Below are 17242 nucleotides of genomic sequence, written 5' to 3'. Positions count from 1 at the left end.
ATATAATCTTGTATGTATTACAGATAATTATATAATAATGCCATAATGTCTTTTTATAGTCTACATTTATATTTATTGTTTTTATTTATAATAAATTCTTATAAAATAAAATTCATTATGATATTCTGTATTTTAATTTGAAGCATTTTTGAAAGGAATTTATGACTTTACTAAGTGAAAGTACAGAAACCATTTAGAATGGCATTACTGAATTATATTCTGGTTTTGGTTCTACTAACTAGTTTGTGGGAAAAGTAACCAAGTAGATTTAGGCCTTGATTTTCTAGCCGACAGAAGGAAAGAGATTAAATCATTGGCACAATCTTGTCTATAAAGAATTACACTCCGCATTTACTCTTTCAGGGGTCCTGAAAGGCCTATGTAACAGAAGTTCCTCTTCCATTAAAGATCTCATCAATACAGATTTTTATGGCGACAAGACTTAAGCTCTGCAGTTCCTCAACTGGTTATTGTACACAGGAATACTTCCAGAAGAGGATGACTAATTAGAGCCGCCAAGCTGAAAGGCTGCAAGCTTGGTGCTTAGGGTTTGTTCCTGCCAACTCACAATTATTTAGACTAGGAGAAGCATGGTATTCTGTGGGTAAACACTCTTAATCCTAGGCCTCAAATTCACTTGCTGACTTAACTGCCCTCCCATGCAAAAGCACAAAGCCAAAGCCAAGAAACACAAGCCAAAGCACAGAAGGCCAGACAACTGACTGGTATTTCTACCTTCTACTGGACTCCCACTAGATTCATGCATAACAAAGAGGCAGAGGTGGGTTACAGAGCAGCAGAAGTTCACCAAGGGCAATGACTTAAAAAAACCTTTAGCCACAGAGAATTAAAAGCGACTTACAGTAATGATTTGATTGAAAAAGAAAAGGTGTCCTCATACTCTCACTTCAACTGGTGTTGAAGGAACAGGGAAACCCCTATCTGATGAACTAACACATACAGAGCATTTTTAATGTAATATATTTTAAGGCAACTTTACTTAAAGCATTAGGTATTTAAAAGCTTTATAATGGACAAAGAAGATAGCAACAACTTCCTTGAATCAGAGAGCCTCTCCCAGAAGGGAAATGCTGCAGCATTATTACTAAAACAAGGGCCACCGTACACCTAGTAACATCTGTGCCAACGTAACCACAAGAGGCGGACAATGAGATCTCAAGACAATATAAAGCTTTTCTCCGTAAATGAACCAGAAATATCAACACAGGTGAACACTTTTACAATAAACTGACAATTTAACCAGGCTCGTTTATTATCACCAAACTTCATTCCCTTCATTATTATAATACTAAAACCAATGCCCAAGCTGCAGAACTCTGAGGCAAAAGACCAGGTGCACAACTGACATGCAGTGAGTTTATATTTTCTTGTGCCAGGATTCTCCTCAAAAAAAGGATCTGAAGGGGCGCCTGGGTGGCTCAGTGGGTTAAAGCCTTTGCCTTCGGCTCAGGTCATGATCTCAGGGTCCTGGGATCAAGCCCCGCATCGAGCTCTCTGCTCAGCAGGGAGCCTGCTTCCTCCTCTCTCTCTGCCTGCCTCTCTGCCTACCTCTCTGCCTAACAAATAAATAAATAAAATCTTTAAAAAAAAAAAAAAAAAAGGATCTGAAGTTGAAATGGGGTGAATGGGCAGGACAGACTACATGAATGGATGGGGAAGAGGTGCCAAGGATACACAGTATCTCCACCCCTACTGACCTGCTTAGTTGCTGGATTTTGTGATACGCTTTAATTTAGAGATCAGTTTAAGTATTAGTTTAAGTGGGATAACTGGTCTGTTTACAACGGTAAGAGGGGAATTCTAAAAGAATACCTACTTTACAATAGAACAAGAGAGCCTAAAGAGTTCACTAGCAGGTCAACAGTGCAGGTGGGTTACCTGCCTATGAGTTCTTTAGCTGAAGAGTAACTAGCAAAGAAAGGAAAATAGCAATGCCACTTCTAGAAATATATTCTAGGAAAAAAATTAGGAACATGCAAGAAAATTTAGCTCAGGGATATTCACTGTAGGACTCTATAAAAACAGAAGGCTGATCAAACAAATCATGTTGCAGGTGTCCAGTGGAATACCATTAAAGTAATTTTAAATAGTGACACACATAAGTATTTAAAGACACGTTAAGATGTCAGCTATACACTGAAAGCTACGAAGCAATATGAACTACATGATCCCATTTTTGTGTTAAAATGTCAGAATACAGTTAGAGACCGGTATACCTATATTATACATATGCGCAGAAAGAATTCCGGAAGTACATAAAACCAACTATGGTGAGATCATGGGTCCTTCCACATTTCCTGTTTTTATTTAGCTCAAATCCCTAATTTTATTTTTCTATGATAAGCATATGCTGATTTTATAATGAAAAAAAATTGCCAAAATATTTAATGGACAGATACAAATATTTACACCTATTCATTGTAGAGCATTTACTATCAAAGGAAAAGAAAGATTTGCTTTAATAGATGTTATTATATGGAACTGTTATTGTGATGTTGGTTTTTTAAAGATTTTATTTATTTATTTGAAAGAGAGACACAGAGTGAGAGGAGGGTTTAGGGGCAGAGGGAGAGGGAGAAGCAGACTTCCCACTGGGCAGGGAGCTGGACATGAGGCTCAATCCCAGGATGTGAGATCACAACCTGAGCCAAAGTCAGATGATTTGACCGACTAAACCACCCAGGCAACCCGGAACTGTTGTTTTTAACAGTACTAGAAGCAATGGGATTTTGCCTTCAGCAAAACTCTCTTAAGTACAGAAACTACTGACATGGGAGATCAAGAGACATACTTACGGCTGAGTGAAGTCACGAGTGATGAAGTCAGAACTCTTGAACAACAGAAAGATGTCGCTGAGGGTTTTACATTTCAGAGAACTGTTCATTGCTATCCAGTATGCATCCTAAATAATAATGATAAAGCACACTCAACTTAGCATATATTCCATGTCAGTTGCTATGAATGAGGTCAGGCCAATATACAAAACTGATAATGCTTATTACATTTAAAGAAAAAATTCAGGTGAGACATTTTAACTATACTGTCCAGTGTTAAATCATACTTCTTAATGGCCAAGAGCAGGGCTACTGCATGCTACATGCGGGGTTAGGAACACTGAGTTGGTAAGGTCCTTACCTTCCCACTCAGGCCCAAGCACTTCCCTGCGTTTGTCTTACTGATGATGAAAGAGGGGGGAAGAAGTATCAGAAGTGCTGATACTTCAGCTAAAAGATCAAAGTGTAAAGAAAGAGTCTGACTGGCTACTCTCTAAGAAAAAGGAGATCCCTTCTTGCTTCTGGGCAGTGAGAGCTGGGACACCTGAAGTACGAGGACTAACGCAGTTCAGACCCCTGTTTACCAAGTCAGGGAGAGAGGAGATGAGATACTCTGCACCATCACAGCTTTCAATGGTGAATGTCTCATACATATGAACCAAAAAAAGTAAGAATAGCAGGCATAAGGCTTAGCAAAACATTCCTAAAAATGACAGAATTAAGTCATTTATTAAACATACTTCTCCCATAGATCAGACACAGGGCAGTATCTAATTTCGAGAAAACTGCAAAAAAAATATCTAATTATCCACACATGAAAGACAGCAGTGGCACATAGTAGGCACACAAAAAATAAAATATAAATGAATAAATGAACAACTTCAAACTACAAATAATCTGTCATTCTTAAGTGGAAACCCTCAGCCCAGTTCAGCAGTAAGAAATGATTCAAGTTACTGCTCATATAAAACTAAAAATGAGATTGAATAACTTCTTTATAATAAACTCTTTATAATTTCTCCCAGTGAAAAAGATGATGAACTTCTGGTTGAGAATAAAACACTGACCAGAGATTTAATTCCACTGAAATAATGGCAGATGCACAGGAAACCATGAACTCCAGGGAAAACAGAAGGGTGAACAAGAACACGAAATCATCCTATAAAGATGCGCAGAGAACAAGAACACTGAATGATCCTACCTATCAGATGTGCACAGAGTTTGCGTTACCAGAACATCAGAGACACTGCGTACCAGAACATCAGAGTCACTAATCAATACATGACAGTACTCAGCTGAGGAGAGTGGAATATAAAGTAGCAAGAATGGGAGAAGAGAGAGCAGAACCTTCTCGTTCCTGAGTGGGCAGCAATAATGAATACTGACAGCTAAAATAGTAAAGGAAAACAACAAAAGAAAGCATTCAAATACTGACAGCCATTGCCTCTGAGGAATAAGAAATGGCAAAGTGAAAGAAGTGTCAGGATCTGCTGGTTTGGGGAGCAAGAGTCCAGATCTTTTAAAAATTTAAGTGATGTACATGCATAACTAATTTTAACCAGTAAAAATAAAGGCTAGATTAGGTACAATTTGTCATTCATTTTAGAATAAGAAAAGAAAGGCACACGGGATGATTTTTGAAAATGCAGGTAAATCTTTGAGTCTTTAAATGAACTTTGCCGCCGTAGTTGTTTTCTACTGGTTTAGAAAAAAGACCAAATTTTTCCACAGACCTTGACGTAAAAACAACTTGTCAATGCATGTCATAACGATAAAATACAATTTAAGAAAATGTCAGCTGAATTCTCTAAGGCCCTATGTCTAGGTCCTGTGACTTTTTAATTTTCATTATTTTTCAACAGAGAAAAATTTCTCTGTTACACTGGATAGCTAAAGTTTTGAAAGGGAAAGAGAATGACCTTCCTCGGGTTCTAGTATGATCAGCAACATAAGAGGTTGCAACTGTCTTCTGGCAAACTATATAGTATTTTACAGACTCAGGAACGTGGAAAATCAGGAAAGTAAGAGGGGAAAAATAAAAATAAATACCACAGTGTTTTCCCTAGAATTAGAAATAAAATTAGACCCTCTGTGGGAATATAAAAAGAAATGAATAGCAAAACAAAGAATATTCAAACAGCTGAAAGATTTACTGATGTGTTCCTACCCTTGGGGCACTCCAGTTAAGCTTAGGAAATACACTGCCCCCCAGGGAATTGATAGCTTCTTGAACTTTCGTGGTAAACTCGGGAAATTCCGGTGCCTACAGAGAGAAAGGAGAAATCATTTGGGCAGGTTGATAACAGCACAATAAATACAGAATACAAGATCAAAATCTCAAGGTTAAACAATTAGGCATGTTAAAAATAAGTTAGAATACAAACTACTATCAGAATTTCTCAACTGAGCTAAATAAAATCAATGATCAAATATTTACCAGAAAAGCAAAAAAAAAAAAAAGAGTGCCCAAATGGTACTTTCCAAAAAACAATCAAAACCCAGGAAGCTTAAAAGACAGATGTCACGAGGCACCTGGGAATGTGAGGAAGGACTGAATGGTTCTCTTAACATCTACAGAATTAACAGTTATTAAGTGGAGAGACAGATGGAATGTCACCTGTACCAATACTCCAACACTCTGAAATAACACCTCACATTTAAAGGGCCAGAAACCTTTCCATCTAGAGGAAAAGATTCGGGGCGCCTGGGTGGCTCAGTGGTTAAGCCGCTGCCTTCGGCTTGGGTCATGATCTCAGGGTCCTGGGATCGAGTCCCGCTTCGGGCTCTCTGCTCAGCGGGGAGCCTGCTTCCTCCTCTCTCTCTCTCTCTCTCTCTGCCTGCCTCTCTGCCTACTTGTCATTTCTCTCTGTCAAATAAATAAATAAATAAATAAAGGAAAAGATTCTTGGGCATATCCCCAAAAGCCTTCATGAGAATGAGAAATAAATGATATGCTTAACTGTATTTAAACGCTGCTATTTCCAGACAAGTTTTAATATAAACAAAACTCAAAAATAGGACTGTAGTGCAGTTAAAATGTTCTTTCCTTTTTGGTTGATTTTAAAATGCAGTTTATATAAGCAAGTAACCAAAACGTCCTGAGTGTCATTTCAACCAGGAAATCAAGAGAAACAGTATGAAGAAACACTCTTCTGTGAGTCTTATACAAAGGGGACTATGAGACACGGAAGTGGGGTCTGCAGGGCACAGAATACAAAAACATTAACAGGTTTGCCAGCCACATTATCCCTTTATATCTGCCGCCCCCTACTGGGCAACTGCATGTTCTGAAAAAGTCCAGTAATGAGTTCTGTAGAAGAACTTAATTAATACACACTGCTTCTGTTAACCCCCATGATCTAATCCAGCTACGACAGAAAGAAAACTGTGTTAAGAGTCTAGGAAACATAGCAAAAAATGTCAGTTTAAAATAATAGGTGATCCATCCCTCAAACTAGAAACCAGCTTTAAGCAGTAGGCTAGTGAGTAAAGGGAGAGATCACAGCCAACTGGATCCCCTTCCTCTCTCCTACAAATGTCTCTTCTCTCCAGACAGTCTGGCAGCATCTTTAGTATCTGCAACCGTGTCATCTTCCTTGTGACATCTTTAGCTTAGACACAGGAAATCAAACAGCTGCCATTCAGAGAGGCTTTCAAAATGAGTACATCCTGAGTCTTTTATCTACCATTTGCCTCTCCCCATGAGAAGGAATTACCATGTATGTTGAGCTAATAATTTCCTTACGACTGGCTGAAGTTGCTGATGTGGCTCAGTTACTAGGGTTCTATCCATAAAAACACATATCTAAAATCTGCATTAGCGGGGCGCCTGGGTGGCTCAGTGGGTTAAGCCTCTGTCTTCGGCTCAGGTCATGATCCCAGTGCCCTGGGATCAAGCCCTATATTGGGCTCCTTGCTCAGCAGGAAGCTTGCTTTTCCCTCTCCCACTCCCCCTACTTGTATTCCCTCTCTCACTGTGTCTCTCTCTGTCAAATAAATAAATAAAATCTTAAAAAATAATAAAATAAAATCTGCATTAGCAACATTTTCAATGAATAGTGTAGTTATACAAATTTTACAACATGAAGGATTCAACTTTCAAAGACAAAACAATTTTCCTAACCCATAAAATTTCCCATTGCTTTATATTTTATGTATTATGAGAGGTGACAGATTCCCTCAAATCCTCAAATTACTCAACTTCAGGAAATCCTGCTATAAGGATCCTAAAACAAACTTAAATTATAAAGTTACATATTATGGAGAAAAAACGTGTGCTTCAGTGGAAGACCTATGTATTATCTTCCTACAGCACACCCTCTGGATGATTGGATTCTAGCTAGGTCTATGAGCTGTTTTACAACTTGACACCTTCATTAAGTGATAACAATGAAAAGTATTTCTTTTTCTTTTTTTTTTTTTTTAAAGATTTTATTTATTCATTTGACAGAGAGAGATCACAAGTAGGCAGAGAGGCAGGCAGAGAGAGGAGGAAGCAGGCTCCCTGCCGAGCAGAGAGCCCGATGCGGGACTCGATCCCAGGACTCTGAGATCATGACCTGAGCCGAAGGCAGCGGCTTAACCCACTGAGCCACCCAGGCGCCCGAAAAGTATTTCTATGGACATAAAAATTCTACCCTGCTTGATAGAGAGCCAAGTGTCTCCCCCAACTCCCCAACCCTTGGGAGGCAAAACCAATTCTGCCTCATTTACATATTCATTTCAATATTTCTGATCTATAAATGTGTCTGTCCATTGCACTCCCTTTGGAGAAGGGTTTTTAAGGTTCCATCTGTTTAGATCCCCCATGAGTTAAATAAAAACTTCAACATGTGTTAAAGATTTTTATATTAGTATGGGAGTCATGAGTCTAGCTCTTTGAAAATTATCTTTCAACAGATTTAACTGATAGAATTCTTTTAAGCTCATAGCTCAAAGAGTTGATTTTAAATATGCTATACACCTCAGTTTTCCAGGAAAAGGTTCCTGCTGTGATTGACAAAAATCCACATTTTTCATTGTATCTGGGGACTCTCTGTAATCCAAACTCCATCTTTCCAACTATACCTACCACACCCATTCAGAAAGGGTATTTCTTCTTCTTTTTTTTAATCACGAAATTTTTAAAATATCTCATATATATAAATATATAAAAATATAAAAATACACACACACACACACATATATATATATACATATATATATATACACATACATCTGTGTTCATGGGTTCATACATTCAACAATTTGGTATACTTAACCCAGACCTTTAAATTTCTTAAGGGGACAAGGTTACAATGCAAATGAAGCTCCTAGGGCGCCTGGGTGGCTCAGTTGGTTAGGGGACTGCCTTCAGCTCGGGTCATGATCCTGGAGTCCCACGATCAAGTCCCACATCAGGCTTCCTGCTTCTCCCTCTGACCCTCCCCCTTCTCATGCTCACTCTCTGCTTGCTCTCTCTCTCTCTTATTCTCTCCTCTCAAATAAATAAAATCTTTAAAAAACAAACAAACAAAAACAAATGAAGCTCCTTACTTGCTCACTCTCCTCCCTAATCTTCACCCTTCTCCTCCCCACAGGCAACCAGCATTACAGACTTGGACATATTCTTCTAGAGTCATGATTTATACTGAATGATAATATGTGCCTCTCCATAAATTTAAAAAATTTAATACAACTGCTGTCATTGATACGTATACTTTTAGCAAACTGCTCTTGTTTTGAGATTTACCCACCTCAACGGAGTTTTCCCATTTTTTTAAATGTATTTTTATTTATTTATTTATCTTTTTTTTTTTTTTAAAGATTTTATTTATTTATTTGACAGAGAGAAATGACAAGTAGGCAGAGAGGCAGGCAGAGAGAGAGAGAGAGGAGGAAGCAGGCTCCCTGCTGAGCAGAGAGCCTGATGCGGGGCTCAATCCCAGGACCCTGAGATCATGACCTGAGCCGAAGGCAGCGGCTTAACCACTGAGCCACCCAGGCGCCCTTATTTATTTATTTATTTGACAGACAGAGATCACAAGTAGGTAGAGAGGCAGGCACAGAGAGGGAAGCAGGCTCCCTGCTGAGCAGAGAGCCCGATGCGGGGCTCAATCCCAGGACCCTGAGACCATGACCTGAGCCAAAGGCAGAGGCTTAACCCACTGAGCCACCCAGGGGCCCCAGTTTTCCCATTTTTAATTCAGTGTTTCTGTATCTAGATTAACGGACTCTTACCATTTATCAATACCTTATATTTTCCTCCTTGGGTCCTGGCCCTGATTCCCTCTACTAAGAATGTTCTGCCGTGAATATTCTCCCGCTCAACAATAGCTAGTTCCACCCAGCAAAACCCAAATCATTTAGTAACTTTTTATTTTGAAGTAATTTCAGAAAGCATTAAAAGAAGAGTAGCAAGAATTTCCATATACACTTCAGCCAGTCTTTTACTCTGTTTGTTTTATCGTTCCCCATCCAAACCTCTCTCTCTTACAGGTCTATGCAGATGTGTGCATTTACTTATATATACACACATATAAATAACAAAATTTCTTCTTATATTCTTTAAGTAAGTACAAGTCATCCTGCCCTTTTACCACCAAATACTTTAGTATGTTTCCTAAAAGAGCAGGAATATTCTTTCACAGAACCTAGCAAAATGATCAAAATCAGGGAGCTAACACTGATAGAATACCATTATCTTATTTACAGATCTTATTCAAAATGTGCCCATTTTCCCAATACTGTCCCTTATAGCAAAAGAAAAAATTTCCTTTTTTTTTTTTTAAAGATTTTTATTAATTTATTTGACAGGGAGAGAGAGGTCACAAGTAGGCAGAGAGAAAGGCAGAGAGAGAGGGGGAAGCAGGCTCCCCACTGAGCAGAGAGCCCAATGCGGGGCTTGATCCCAGGACCCTGAGATCATGACCTGAGCCAAAGACAGAGGCTTAACCCACTGAGCCACCCAGGCACCCCAAGAAAACATTTCTTTCTGACCAAGGACCCACTCCAGAATCACACCACTGCATTTAGCTGTCATGTCTTCTCAATCTTTAATCTGTAATAGTCCTTCTTTCAGTTGTCCTTTATCTTTCAGGACCCTGATATTTCTGAAGAGTACTGGCAATTATTCTATATAATTTCCAAAGAGCTGCGTTTGCGGGAGGTTTCCTCGTGATTTAATTTAGGTTATCCACATTTGGCAGGTGGTGTGTCCTTCTTAGTGCATCATATCAAGAGGTACACAATGCAGGTCTGCGCCATCACTGACAAGGTTAACTATGATCATTCAGCTACCAGGTCTGCCCACTATAAAGTCACTATTTTCCTCTTTATAATTAACAAGTAATTTTGGTGGAAATATCTTGAGAGTATTAAAGTATCCTCTTGCTCATCTAATATTCACCCTCTAGTTTTAACATCTACTCCATCAAGTATTACTGTGAAGATTGCCAAATGATGGTTTCTGATTCTGTAATTCCTTCTGCATTTGTGAGCTGGTGCCTTTTCTACTATAAAGAGCTTTCCCTTCTGCTCCCATTTATTTAATACAATCATTTAATTGTCAGTATGGGATCACAAATCACCGATCTTAGCAAATGGTTATACTCCACTAATATCCCTGTTCTGACAATTGGCTATTTGGCTAAGAGAACCCCATTCAAGCTGACATGTCTGCCTTATTCTTACTTTCTGACACAGTCACAAGTTCATCTTCTCTCTCCTACCCTCAGTCTAAACTTTCTCCAAAGCACTTCGACTCATTTCAGTGGAGAGGGTATCTGGAAACCAAGATCAGGGCACTAGGTATGCTCACCATACCTGCCACCATGATGTCACCACATCACTGCTTCCAGTCCTTAGTGAATAGAGTTTGGTACATATACACATGTAAATTATTAATTTCCCTATCTAGCCATCTATTAGAAAGCATGAGCTGGGGGCACCTGGGTGGCTCAGCAGGTTTAGCCTCTGCCTTTGGCTCAAGTTATGATCTCAGGGTTCTGGGATCAAGCCCCACATTGAGCCCCGCATCACGCTCTCTGCTCAGCGGGGAGCCTACTTCCTCCTCTCTCTCTGCCTGCCTCTCTGCCTGCTTGTGATCTCTATCTGTCAAATAAATAAATAAAATCTTTTTTTTTTTTTAAAGATTTTATTTATTTATTTGTCAGAGAGAGAGAGAGCGAGCACAGGCAGACAGAGTGGCAGGCAGAGTCAGAGGGAGAAGCAGGCTCCCTGCGGAGCAAGGAGCCTGATGCGGGACTCGATCCCAGGACGCTGGGATCATGACCTCAGCCGAAGGCAGCTGCTCAACCAACTGAGCCACACAGGAGTCCCAATAAATAAAATCTTTTAAAAAAAAAAAAAAAAGAAAGAAAGCATGAGCTGGCACTGACACTCCTCACCACTTTTAGGGTCTAGTTCAAATACTATGTTTCCCTTTCCCCATTTCTAGATGACCTCAGTTCCAATTGTTACCCTCTGTGTTCCGACAGCACTTCACCATCTACCCCCAAACTGAGGCATCTTTCCCTGCAGGTTTATAAACTCACTACTGGCAGGAATCAAACCAAATTCATCTTTGTTCAGAACCCACTACAGTGCCCTAAATACAAGAGATCACAAATATGCATGTTTAACTGAACAGGATTTTCAGACACGCAGAGCAACTGTAAAATAAGGCACTGAAACTTTCTCTTTCTGCATATGTTGGCATGCTTTTCATACCTAAGAAAATATACTGGTTTAGGCATCTCCACTTACTTTTCTTGTACTGTGGATACCAGTTCTCTTCCATTAAAATAAATAGAAGTATCTTATTTAGTGCTATATTAGACTATAACTTTCCCTAAAACTAGTTTCCCTTGTGCTTGGTACATATATCTGCAGGAAATTATATAAAAACTTTTCTCTTTTATCTCAAGTTATAATAAGTTTCATTTATCTACTATATTTTTAGAAATACATGTTTTACCATACTCATTCCTTTAAAAAGTATTTCTATTAAAAATATATTTCAAGTTGAATTAGACAACAGCATTCTTAGCATCAAAGACCATAATATACTCAATCAACTTCTACATTTTTATGATATTGGTTAAAGCCACACACTTCTTTGCTCTCCTTTGAAAGAAACTGTAATTTTTATGCCATTTAAATATACTTAAATAAGTGACTATAGATTTTACTTTAATTCAGGTTCCACAGATCTGGGAACCTCAAAACTCAATGTTAGGTTTAATTACTTCTTTCAGAGCTCAACAGAAACAAGTCAAGGCACCAACTACGCACTTAAAATACTTCCTTTGAAATCAAAGGGAAAGAAGGGCAGGCCATATTTGCCTATAAACAATGATTCAAGTTACTTTTCAAAGTAATCTATCAAAACCAACAGAGAAACATACATCTGAAATAGTGAGTAAAAGAGATTGAGAGAGATGTGAACTGAAACCCTGAAGCATCCTAAGCAATAGTGTGAGGCTGTCCCCACACTGGCATGGCTCTGCTCTTACCGTAAGCGTAGCGGTGTTCTCGTCATCCGACCACTGCACGAAGAGGACAGAAACAAAATATTAAATGTGGTTAGTATACTGGGCTTCCAAAAAGCAATGCTCCATCTAAAACAGATACATAAATACAAGAACACCTCTTTCTGAAGACAAACTACATGTCAAAGTGAGGTTTTTGTATAATTTCTCCCTTTACTAAATGTATGCTAAGATGTAAATATCAGAACCATACCAGGGCTCATTTAAATTACAAGAGTCTATAGAACGGATTTTATTTTTTGAACAAACCTGTATTTCTTCTGCCTCATCATCACTTTCTGGTTGAGAATGTGTTGGTGGATCTTCCCTACAAGAACATAAAACAAAAATTAAGCAAGAAAAATGCTTCGGTACCATGTGTAGTCATCATTTCATAAGGGGAAAAAACATAAAGAAAGATAGCCTCAGAATTAGAGGATGTTAGGAAAATTTCATTTTTTAGGGGCACCTGGGTGGCTCAGTCGGTCAAGTGTCTGCCTTTAGCTCAGTCATGATCTTGGGGTCCTGGGATCAAGCCCGGTATCAGGCTCCTGGGACAGAGTCCCACGCCAGGCTCCCTGCTCAGCGGGAAGGCTGCTTCTCCCTCTCCCTCTGCCCCTTCACCCCACTCATGCTCTGTCTCTCTCTCTCTCAAATAAATAAACACAATCTTAAAAAAAAAAAAGTTCATTTTTTGAGACAGAAACTAATAAAAGCTGATATAAAATTAAAGAGTACGCTTCCGATAAGAGAAGAAACACTTTTTGCCCTCTTCTCAGAAATCACTAGAACCAAGGAAGAGAAAACCTTAAACTTCGGCTCTGAGGACACGAGCAGTCATCTACAACTCTGAATCCCGACATATGAGGAAGTGCCACCACAGACAAGGAAGATCAAGTGAGATGAAGGAGCCAAAAGGAATCATCCAGAGAGCTGTTCTACTAAAGAGCTGGAATACCCCCAGGTAGCAAAATCAGGAATCTTTCGCTTATATTGTGATAACGCAGTGTGTGGGCTGGTGTCAACAATTACCCTGGATCAGGACAGGCACAACAGAAAGGTGTGGGGGAGACAGAGAGAGAAAGACTCAGACATGCTATCTTTGAAGAAGCCTGTGAGCAAAGCACATGTTGGAAAGGACCAACGAACAGCCAATCTTCATTGCCTAGGGAGGAAGCAAAGGCTGAAAACAGAGTATTTCCTCTCTAAACAATAAACCACAAATAATTGGCCCGTAAAGAACTCACGACATCAATGAAAACAATAATAATCAGAACAGGAACCAGCACAGGTTCTATACCAAGAAACTTCAAAGAGGGAAAAGGAGGGTTCTGGATGACCATGGGCAGTTCTCTATCCTATGCCCCCTCTTGAAACTCCACTAAAATGGGTAGGGAAAATCCTAAGGGGAAAAAAAGGACCAAAAAGGAGACAACTGCAGAAAAGAGACAGCAAAAAAAGTTTAGGAAACAGAAAGCCAATGAGGAGGATAACCCAGTGAGCAACAGGCAGGAGATACCACAAATGATGGAGACGAAGCTCTGGGCTACCAACAGGTGACCTGTGCCCACAGTAGAGGCAGTCCGCACACAGCCCTCCTCACCTTGCATACCCTAACAACTAATCCTTCTCCATGAGCCAAAGAGGCTAAGGACTCAGGTCCATAATGCCCCAGAAGAAAATGAGGGTGAAATGCTATATAGTATGATGAGAAGCCATGTGAAAGTCACACTGACAGAGGTCACCAGTCCCCTTCCTCCCACCCTGCTCCCAGAACACACACAGATTACAAGACTTTTCTCTGTAGAAACTAAACCACTTCAGAGGACAGACCTACAGATAAGAGTCATCTGGAAAACTACTATCAGTACCTGCTGATTGCTGGCAATCTTAGTCAGCAAGCCTCACCTGGGTACAGAGTGAATGAGTATGAGTTTGAGGTGTATGTCCAACAGGAATCAAGGCCTAGAATCATACAAAACTAAAGAAAGGATCCAAGATGAAAAATAGTATTTTTAAAAGGAGAGAGAAAAGGTAATATATAAGAAACAGACATTAAAGGGACCAGGTGAAAAGTATTTTTAAAAATCATTAATAAAAAGATAAAAGAAGACATTGCATCCATGAGAGAAAAACAGGAAGCTGTAAGAAAGGAACAAAGGAGAGGTGCCTAGGTGGCTTAGTCAGTTAAGCATCTGACTTTTTTTTTTTTTTTTAAGATTTCATTTATTCATGAGAGACAGAGAGAGAAAGGCAGAGACTTAACCATCTGAGCTACAAAGGCACCCTAAGTATCTGACTCTTGATCTCAGCTGAGGTTTCGATCTCAGGGCCATGAGTTCAAGTCCCACCTTGGGCTGCCTGCTGGGCAGAGAATCTACTTTAAAAAATAAATAAATATTTTTTTTTTTTCAAATAAAGGGAAAAAAGGAACAGAGGACAGTATTAAACCTGAAGAAATGAAAACATGGCAGCTGCTATTTAAAAATTCAATAGAGGAGACCTGGGGGGGCTCGGTAGGTTAAGAATCTGACTTGGGCTCAGGTCATGATCCCAGGGTCCTGGGATCAAGCCCCATGTCAGGCTCCCTGCTTAGTGGGGAGCCTGCTTCTTCCTCTCCCATTCCCCCTGCTTGTGCTCACTTGTGCTCTGTCAATAAATTTTTTCTTAAAAATAAAAAAATTTGGGGGGGCACCTGGGTGGCTCAGTGCGTTAAGCCGCTGTCTTCGGCTCAGGTCATGATCTCAGGGTCCTGGGATCGAGTCCCACATCAGGCTCTCTGCTCAGCAGGGAGCCTGCTTCCTCCTCTCTCTCTGCCTGCCTCTCGGTCTACTTGTGATCTCTTTCTGTCAAATAAATAAATAAAATCTTTTAAAAAAATAAATTTTTTAAATTTAATAAAATGGGGGCGTCTGTGTAGCTTAGTCAGTTAAGCATCTGTCTTCAGCTCAGGGTCCTGTGATTGAGCCCTGCATCAAGCTCCCTGCTCGGCGAGGAGCCTGCTTCTCTCTCTCCCTCTGCCTGCTGCTCTCCTTGCTTGTGCGCTCTCTCTCTCTCTCTGTCAGAAAAATACTATCTTAAAAAAAAAAAAAAATTCAACAGAATGAATGGCAAAATGAAGGAAATTTCCCAGAAAGAACCAAGAAGACAGATAACAGAGAAAGAATGATACAATTCAGAGATTCCAACAAGCTTCAGTATCTAAATAATAGGAGTTCGAGAAAAAGAAACCAGAAAATATGAGAAAATTGCCAAAGATAGAGTATTTTTTAAATGTTCCCAAACTGAAAAATACATCTCTAGAAGGGAAGAGCTCACCAAGTACACAGCACAGTGAATGCGGGGTGGAGGAAGACTCAGGCGACTTGCAAAGGCTACCACAATAATTCTTCCCATCTAGTCTGACACACTCCTCTATGGGGTGACTTTGCCACTCTTCCCATCAAAAAGTGGCATTTATGTCTCCCACTCCTTTCATTTAAACTGGCTTCAAGACTCACTGTGACCAACAAAATGTAGCCAACTGACACTATGTAATTCTAGGTGTCAGAAGCCTTTACAGCCTCTGCTCTCCTGTTTGGAATGCTTCCACCAACTATGTGAAGATGCTAGGGTAGTCTTCTGAGATGAGAGACCACATGGAAAGAGAGGCCCAGCATCAATGGCCAGACATAGGAATGAGGCCACCCTAAAAGCACCCAAGTATTCAGCAGAACCACCAAATGACAACAACATGATCTTAGCAAGACCAAGAGAAGACTCACCCGGTGTCAAGAAGTGTAGGGGTTCTGAGATTTCACCCTACTTGCAAGCTAACAGGCTAGCTCATCACAGTTTCTTGGACTCTGGCAGAAGACCTAAGATGCCTAGGTCAGAAACAAAGGACTCTCTGACCTACAGCACAGCATCAAGCATGAGCTTCATCTATCCATCAGATTCTACTGGCCCCTCTGTCCCAGGGGAGGTCAAAGAGTGGCCCAGGTTTGCCTCACAACTGAGGAACCTTGAATTTAGGGAACCTCATCTTTTATAATGGGCTGCAGGTGAACCTGTTCGGTCTGGGACCCAAGGGCAGACACTTGTCTTTACCTGTACTAGACAGTAAATAAACCTGTTCTCTGCTAGGGAGGGAGCCACTACCTCTACCTTCCAATCTGTTTGCTATATAAACATCCTAGAAAGGATAGTCAAGAACAAAAGCTTTAGTGCCTCTGCGTGCAAGACAAGCAATAACTGAGATGCGAGAATTGTCTCTCAACACCCACCTGAGCAATCACGGACAAACAAAATGTTTATTGTTCTAAGTCAGCATGTTTGGGCCATCCAGAGGACTATCACGAAATATAAGAACATGAAAGAGGAATTCTTAAAAACATTCATAAAGAAAACTGGGTCACAATAAAGGAAGACAAATCAAAGTGACGAAGGACCTCACAGCATTCTAGAAGACAGTAGACCATACCTTCAAAATCACAAGGTAAATTTTCTGCCTAGAATCCCATACTAAGCCAATTCATGCTCCCACCCCACTGCCCGGAAAATCTATAGTAGAATAAAAAATTTTTTCAGGTATGGAAAGACTCAAAAGTGTTTCCTCCTATGCACTGCAGAGCATGAGAGTCAATAAAACAAGTAACTCAAGAGACCCAAAAATGTGATATCCAAGGGAGAGAAAATCCAACACAAAATAGTAAAGTATCAGGATGACAACTGTATACCAGACCTGAAGAGCTACCAGGCGGAACAGGACGACGGGGGATTGCTAAAGCGAAATATCCAGGAAAGGAAAATGGAAGTGATCTATTTGGAAGTGTCCATGAGTATTTAGAGAAATAGCTAACAGGCTATGACCTGTCTCCTGAACAGTTACTAGGTATTAGTGAGAGACACATGGAAAACAAAGCACATTTAAAGAGCATGGTTATTAGGAAAGAAAAG

The 17242-nt window shown here is 40.0% G+C and overlaps 1 protein-coding gene across 2 annotated transcripts in view; it reads right to left on the bottom strand.

The window, feature by feature from the left end:
- Window positions 1-17242, bottom strand: part of CDC123 (cell division cycle 123) — a 56679-nt gene that overhangs the window by 25590 nt on the left and 13847 nt on the right. The window contains exons 3-6 of one of the 2 annotated variants that reach the window (XM_082740838.1): window positions 12575-12632; window positions 12290-12322; window positions 4963-5058; window positions 2817-2923 (exon numbers count right to left, since the gene is read on the bottom strand). In XM_082740838.1, coding sequence (XP_082596964.1) covers window positions 2817-2923; window positions 4963-5058; window positions 12290-12322; window positions 12575-12632 — 294 coding nt within the window. The remainder of the gene's footprint in view (window positions 1-2816; window positions 2924-4962; window positions 5059-12289; window positions 12323-12574; window positions 12633-17242) is intronic. The other variant, XM_082740839.1, reaches the window with a different exon arrangement.

This window comes from Mustela nivalis (genome assembly GCF_964662115.1).
Source record: "Mustela nivalis genome assembly, chromosome: 7".
NCBI lineage: Eukaryota > Metazoa > Chordata > Mammalia > Carnivora > Mustelidae > Mustela > Mustela nivalis.
Note: the sequence above shows the minus strand (reverse complement) of the source record. Positions and strands in the feature narration are given on the sequence as shown.